Source organism: Mastomys coucha, unplaced genomic scaffold, assembly GCF_008632895.1.
Source record: "Mastomys coucha isolate ucsf_1 unplaced genomic scaffold, UCSF_Mcou_1 pScaffold4, whole genome shotgun sequence".
Taxonomy (NCBI): Eukaryota; Metazoa; Chordata; class Mammalia; order Rodentia; family Muridae; genus Mastomys; species Mastomys coucha.
Window position 1 is genome coordinate 35044937 of NW_022196910.1, and position 8257 is coordinate 35053193.

General features: G+C 38.9%; 1 protein-coding gene across 2 annotated transcripts in view; it reads right to left on the reverse strand.

Annotated features, from left to right (window-relative positions):
* The window catches only part of Otogl (otogelin like), a 149978-nt gene extending 141957 nt beyond the window's left edge, over window positions 1-8021 (reverse strand). For both annotated transcript variants that reach the window (XM_031349232.1, XM_031349231.1), the window contains exons 1-3: window positions 7720-8021; window positions 6587-6626; window positions 5540-5588 (exon numbers count right to left, since the gene is read on the reverse strand). In XM_031349232.1, coding sequence (XP_031205092.1) covers window positions 5540-5588; window positions 6587-6626; window positions 7720-7798 — 168 coding nt within the window. In that variant the 5' untranslated portion in view covers window positions 7799-8021. The remainder of the gene's footprint in view (window positions 1-5539; window positions 5589-6586; window positions 6627-7719) is intronic.
* Window positions 8022-8257: the final 236 nt, after the last annotated feature.

Here is an 8257-nt window from a genome sequence, read left to right on the forward strand (position 1 = left end):
TCTCTCTCTCTCTCTCTCTCCCTCTCTCTCTCTCTCTCTGTATGTGTGTGTGTGGGTGTGCTTGAGCACATGCAGGCACGCATGAGAGATAGAGAGCAAGTGTATCTTGCTCATGTGTGACACATATGGATGTGCATTTGCCTATGGAGATCGGAGGTTGACATTTGCTACCTTCTTCAATTACTCTCTACCTTATTTTTTGAGACAGAGTCTCTTGACCTAGAGCCCAGGGATTCTGTTAAACTAACTAGCCAATCAGCTCCAAGGATCTTCCCGTGTGCACCTCCCCATTCTTTAATTAGTGGCAAAAGACATTACCTGGCTTTTTACTGAGAATCTAAGGCACAAGCAGGTCCTTGCCCTTTCGAGGCAGGTACCCAGTGGTCCATCTCCCTAGCCCCTCAGTATGTTCTTTAAACAGAACTCACCCCATGTTATGTGATATTACCATTATATTCTCTCATTTGTTGAGAACTCTTAAAGAGTCACTTCTAAACTCCTTTCCCCATACCAGGGTTCCAAGTCCATCATTATTTCCTCCTCACAAATTGGTCCATGTTTTATCCTCACTTCTCAATCTCTTCTACTTTTATTTGCCTTGTCCTCAAACAAGCTGGCTTCAACAGTTTATGTCTACAGTCTCACCATGATGCCAAGCTTAATTTTCTCTTCTGCCATACTGTTTCCAGCTGCCTAAATCAAACAGGCACATACTATCTTCAAAGCTCTTTGCCGCTGAAATAATTTATGCCAATCCTTGCAATGAAAACCAATCCTTCATCTCTGATGTTTGACAAGTGTATAATATCTTCAACCCTGCCTCATACTGCCTAAGTACCTGAAGAAATTATCTAGTCCATGTAGCCTCAGTTTCCAATAAATAAAAAGGAAATCATGTCTCCCTTACAAAATCAGGTGGATAAAATGAAACCATCAATGATTAATAATACTCCAAGCATATAATAAGGAGGATAGGTTTGCTACCTCTTACTATTACTAAATTAAAATGTAATATAGGGATTATGAAGATACCCCAAGAGGTAAAGCCTAATAAACTGAGTTAGATTTCCAGGACCATGTGGTGGAAAGAGGAAGAGACTCCCAAAAGTTGTCTTCTAACATCCATATACATGCCAAGGTATAAGAACACACACATGCTACACACACACACTCACACACTCTTGCAGACATGTACACAGACACACATACATACAAAATAAATGAATGAATGGATGGATGAATGAATGAAAGAATATATACTGGACTAAGGGAAATACCTATATTTATTTCTTACTCTGCTCTACTTTGACCTCCTTGAAAGAAACCCTAGTGACCACTGAACAATTCAGCTACCCTTCTGTTTATTCAGCACTACAGTGCATATCACAAGTGTAAAGTTCCACACAAAGTTTTAGCTTTGGTACATTTCTGAACTCAGAACAGTATGCTACTTTAATAAATGAGGTTTCTTCATTTTTATGTTATGTCCATCACATCAAATAACTCATAGTGACTCATATTCAATGAACCATTTGCATGGAAAATGATTTCTTTACAGATCCCTGGAGACATGAAGTTTCTAAATTTACAAGCATGGCTATTCTGCATGACATGACTCCTGGCAAGCCAGCAACAAGTACCAACTGAACTGGAAAAAAAAGATGTAGTTCAAATGGAAATGTGCCCCTCGTGGTATTTGGAGCTATGACTAAAGCAAACTCCAGCAATGCTTTTCCAGCCCATATCATATTCACTTGGGTTTCTGTGGGAATGCAGAACCTCCAACTCCAAGTCCAGCCTTCTTTCTATCTCTGCCTAAGGACAGAGTCCAAGCAGAGCTTTCAGGATAGTTCAGACATACTAAATCCTCTCTTTGATCAGTCAGAAAACAGGAATTGATGGGTGATAAACATTCCAGTTTCCCCATCCCTTGCAGAAGCAAGAATGAGAGGCTATATATCATGTTCCCAATAAGACTGAACTCTAGATGCCTACCTCAAGCAGCCACCCATCAATATACCCTGAATTGTGCTTTCTCCCTATCTTCTCTCACTCTTCTCTGGCCCTCCTTTGTATATTTTCCAGAGACTGTTCACCTAAGCCTTGGTCTCAGTGCCTGCTTCAGAAGAATCACTGGATGCAATGCAAAGAATGTTGCTGTGGGTGTACATAGTCACAGAACCAGTAAAAGAGGGCAACCACTCTTTCTCCTTCTTGATTGCACCTCCACAGGAGGATGGTCATTACCACAGAGACATGCCCTGTGTAGAGAAATCACAGGAACAACCACATGTCCACCATTTATAGAAGTCTGTGCCTAGGCTGTACTTGCTTACGTCACTGCCAGCATATTTCTGAGGATGGTTATCCATCCATCAGCACTGTTTGCTTACAGTGGAGGAATGAGCTGACCATGAGCGGCCTGAAAGCCTATTTCTAAGCAGTGAACTGCCTGACTCTGACCTCACTGCTCCCTGTCACATTTCTCCCTTGAAAAGTGAAGCGACATTAAATGATCTTGACACGTGTCCACTGGCTACAGGAAAGAGAAATGCAAACTTTCTGCTCTTCATCCTGCCTAAAATGGACACAAAGACAAAGCAAGCACATCCCTCCTTAGTAGCAGAGGAAAGACACTAACCTAACTCCTAGTGGGTGCATTTCACAAATCCTGATGATACGTAAATGCACAGGGTTCAGGCCTATCCACAGAGCTCTTTATTTGCAACGTTAAAGCAAGACTTTTAGTCTAGAGTATTCACTGGAGTGTAAGTTTTCTTTTTCATCAACACATTTTCTTTTGAGTTATACAGATGGATTTTTTGCCAATATACTCCCTTGGCAATTACCTCCTTCTTGTCATAGAAAATTCATCTTAACTACTTCACATGATATATGAGGTTTTTTTGTTGTTGTTGTGGGTCTCATGCAGGGTCTCACTATATAGCCCAGACTAGCCCCAAACTTATAATCCCCCTACTGCAGTTTCTCTAATACAAAATACTTTCTACACTGAAACTTTGTTTCCACTGCCAATCTTATTTATAAGAAAAGAAAACCATGACAAAGAAGATGGCTCAGTGGATAAAGTGGTTGCTATGGAAACATAAGGGTCTAGTTCACCTCTCCAACATCCACATAAAAAGCCAAAGTCATGTACAATAACCTTTGGTCACAGGACACAAAGAAAGCAAATTGGTACTGAGCAGGAAGCCCTGGGGTCTGGCTTTCATAGTACCAAAAGGTACGTGTAAGTAGCCTGCAAGGGATATGGAAAGTTATCTATTGATAACTTATCTAGTTGTGTTGCCTGTTGACTATAGGAGTGGTCTGAGTGTAATCATAGGCCTATGGATACAATAGTGGTACAGATATGGTCAACCAAGCACTTTATGACTGGATTCAAGGTCTGTGTGAGGAGACACATGCCTGGTACTGCAAATAATCTGTGGTTAGGCAGCTCACAGGTCCCAGAGGTGAACCAACTACTATTCTTTTGCTATTTTTTTTTTCAATATATCAAACTGCCCTCGAAATTCTTATCTTTATGTTTAGAGGTTAGTTCAGCTCCTCAGAGAAGTTTCTTAAGACATGGATGGCAATTTACCCAGAAATGCACAACATGCTAAGAATGAGTGTCTGTGGAGTGCTGAGCTACAAATGAATCACTTATATTACTCCACAATCAAGGCTCAGAGACCATGGAGGAAAAATATACTGAAAGACTGTAGATGATGGAGGTCAGGGTGACTGGACTAAAAGAGCATCTTCTAAACATGACAGAACGGCTGCACTCACAGACCTATAGTAGCCATGGTTGTCTGAATAAGATCTACACAAGATGAAGTCACTCAATAATCTAACATGAAATGGGGAGGAGACCATGCCACTATTAACTGAGGAGATACTAACAGCCTATGACTCTGAAAGAGGCAGAGGCAGAGGCAGAGGCAGAGGCAGATTTATGTACAGCACTGGCTCCTGGTAAGTCAACCATTCACTCACCAAGGGATAGCTCTGCACCTATGAGTATATGGGCCGTACCAATTGGAGTTATAAAAAAACAAAAGGAGCGCATTATTTTGGGAGGAACATGGGAAGGGAGGGGTAGATCTGAGTGATGCTGGGACAGGAGGTAAGGCGAGCATGATTACAGTATGTTATATGAAGTTCTCGAAGTATTAGTTATAACATTTTTTAAAAGCCATAGACAGTGGCACATGCCTGGGATACTAATACTAAGGAAAAAAGTACTGGAGCTTATTGACAAGCACACTCTAGGTTTATTAAAAGACTCTGTATAGAGCAATAGAAAAGATATCTACCATCAAAGTCTGGCTTCCACAGTGCAACTACAGCACGTTCACTTGCACACATACAAACAAACACACCAAACACATAAACACACACAAGAATCTCTAGTCTTGAGAGAGAAAGAATTTGCTTTGTCATCTGAACTGTTGTAATATCACATTTGACCTCTCTATCTCTTTGTTCCATTCAGTTTTTCTATGATAAAATATACACATGAAGGCAGCTATCAGGAAATACTTATAATGGCTATATTTCAGAGGTTCAAGTGATGGCTCACTGGTTAAGAGCACTCACTGCTCTCCCACAAGACCTGAATTCAGTTCTAATACCCACATCAGAGGACTCACAACCATCTGTAACTCAAACTCCAGGAGTTTTCAGGATCAGGTGTATATACCCACACACATCTAAACGTAATTAAAAATAATTTAAGAAGAAAGATACTTTGTATCTCAACATGTGTCAAAGGCTCCTTTAAGTATTTAAGCTGTTAACTATTTAATATTCAGATTACATTACTTCAAAAAAAACCTCTTTCCCACATTAAATCTGTAATTTAACTTATCTATCTCATAGAGAAATATTCTCTAAAGCTCATTCATTTGAACATTCCAACTATAATTTGATGAAAATGCAATCATATTATCCACTATCCTTTATATAGAAAACAAAGCAGGTAACAAGTTCTCAAATTTAACAGTATACTGCTTTTCAGAAATACCCATGAACTGATTTTTTTAGAAAACATGAAGGCTGTCTGTCAGTCCATGAGACTATATCTTATACTGCTTTGCGGTCTCTAACTCATGTCACTTTAGTCTTTCTCCATTTGCTCTTATGTGTGGTTGCCTTATTGTTATTTTCCTGTCCGGTATTGTTGTTAATTTCTAAATTATCCAAATAAAAGAGATGGTATATAATCCCCATCAACACTGAAGCCTGAGCACAGGTCACCAAGATGAATGAGGAGAAAGAAAAAAGTGTTTCGTTCCAAACAAACCTATGTGAACTGAGAATATAATTGAAGGTCACAAAATAAAATAAAATAAAATAAAATAAAATAAAATAATAAAAGCTGCAGAGAAATGCCTTGGCCTCTCCCTGCCCCTTCCTGTCTTGTGTTGAGCATTTTATTCCCTCTACAAAGGTCTCATTGTTGAGGTGACAGCAGAATCCAAAGCAGAATGAGTTATTTCTCTGCCTCTCCATCTGAGGCATAACCTACCTGTACTGCTAACAGAGCCCTTCTCTGTTCATTTTCATAGAACTCACTTCTGCAAGAAAACACAAAGAACTTGTGTAGTCAGAGGCCCCTGGGCAACCTGAACAGCCTTTCCCAAGAGAGAGCTGGTGTTTTCCTCCGGATCTCCATCACTTTTATCAAAGAGGCCTTTCTTGGTTTAACATTTAAAGGGCCCCCTCCCCTCCATGGAAGGGTGAGATTTGGGTGGTGGAGCTGTCTCATTTTACAAAATTCGGGACTGTCCCCAAATCTCTCCAGGCTCTGATATAAACTGAATTTTAGGAAGGAACTTTGAGATGGAGAGATACACAAAATAGTGTAACATTGTAGCACCAACAGGTGTAATTTCTTCTTCCTAGAACTTCCTGAGTCTGCTTAAGTGGATATCTACCGAAGGTGCACTTACTTTCCCACATATAATATTTTAATTTCGTCTGTTCTGTGTCACTAAAAAATAGAGTGATATAAATGTAAGGACATTTAATTGGTAGTTATCCAAACCAAGTCATTAATTCACTGAGTTATACATCTGTTTTATGGAATTTCATATTCTGTATTTTATTTATCAATGGCTATATTTTTAAAAGTCAAAGGAGTATAATTCTTCCTTTCACTAAGAAAAATATTTAAAAATTATTTTCATTATTTATTACTAGAATCATTTTAGTCATTTCATCACTGAAAGTGGTTTTACTTTATGTTAACAATGTAGTACATTTACAGTCAATAATGTATGTCAACAGGAAAAATGTGAAGAGAAATATTACTAGCTATAACTTCTTTACAAACCTTTGAAATGAAACAAACGTCTCTTTAGCACCTACAAGCAGTGGACAATACAAGACTTCTCACAAATATGAAAGCGATGTCATTTCTAATGTTTTGAAATATTTCAAGGAAGAACATCTCATGTTTTTTGTCAGTGTTTCACTTGTTATTTTAAAAATGGACACCACTGTCTACTGAGTTTGGCATATCCTCATTTCTTGTTTCAGATGTTTCAGAGCATAAAGACAAAGAAATACTCACTCTGATGTTTCTGTCAAGGTAGATGACGCACAAATGGATCCTGCCAGAAATAAATACAGGTCGGTGAGACTGTAAGACATACGAAGAGCTTGGTCTGGGTTCTGCTATTTAACAGATCATGTTTATCCAAAGCCTAAATTATGCATTGAGAATTGCTGCTATTTTTTTTTCTTTTTAGAGGATTTTGACTGGCGAATAACCTGTAATATACCTGGGGTGAGCAATAGCCCTCCTAAAAGTATGGCCAATGTCTGTAAATTTACACAGTGCCATCCCACAACATGACCAATGCCAATAGATGTACTCAATGCTGTCATACAACAGAGTGGGGGCCAGATGTGGAATCACAGAGCTGTTCTAGTGCTGACCCTACCACTTAGTATTTGGCACGCTTAAGCATGATGCAAAACAAAATGATCATGTTGAACAAGCCAGTCTCAATGCCCCTCCGCACAGCATCCGTCCCAGCATCCAGCACAGCATCCGGCATCTTTCCCCTGGAGAGCTAAGGGCCTCTGTACTGGGAAGACTGTGACTCTTTGGTGTCTCTCACAAGTCTGTCATTTCTTCCATGTCCCCTACAAGCTCCAAAATCTAGACCCTTTATCGAGGATCAAAGAAGAATAAAAGTACATATAAATAAATGCCATCTCCATAAAGACATTTAATAAAAATTGATTTATAGGTAAACTTGTTATTAAAATGGAAAATTAATTCATAACCTCAAATGTTCAAGTTAGATCTAAGAACTCTTTTTTTAATGTTTAGATTGTAATGACATGCTATAACCTTAAATACTCTATTTCTCATTATTATAAAGTTTCAAATGCTTAGATTACACATGGAAAATCATTGTAAATCACATTGGAAAAAGGAATAAGTTTGAATGACTGCACATAGTGATAAAGGCATGGTTTTAAATAGCCACTTAAAGAAAATTCAAAACATAACAAGGGTACAAATTCTCTACATTCTTAAGAATCCAACAAAGTTGTCTGAATATGATTTAGTACATATGTCTTCTATCAATGTCAAACGCTTAAGAATTAACATAAAAGTAAACAATATCAGTTGAGAGAGAGAGAGAGAGAGAGGGGGGTGATAAATGAAGGTCAAGATATGAAAGCTCTTACCTTGTAATGAAACCAGCAGTATGGGAAGGGAGAGAGCACACCAAGGTACCATCAAACTGAGTTTCCTCACAATGCTCATTTCAGTGGACTCTTTCTCCCTGGACTGAAACCAAAGAGTCGGTCTTCACTATGATGGCATCTTACAAGGATGAATGTTCGTTGTGTGCTCAGATTCAAATGAACACAGTTATGGGATAAAGCCACTGAAAGAAAAATGTCAGGCTTTCCAGCTACACACAGCATCTGAGGTTTTAGATAGAGCTCACAGTCAGCCCTTTGGCTGGGTCTCTCATTAGCAATGCAAGGCAGCCTCTGGCCCGAGCCCGGATTAGTTACAGCCAGCTACACACCTGCCCAGCATACACCGTTTTAGCCCATCTCAGCATTTCTAGTAATTTTGAAAGATTGGGATCATCCAAACAATGCTTGTTTATACCTTCTAACATCATGAGATAAGTTATTCCTAAGTGTTGATATATTGTCCATGTCTTATTATTCACAAAAATAGTAGCCTTTGAAAACAGGAGAAATGAAAGTC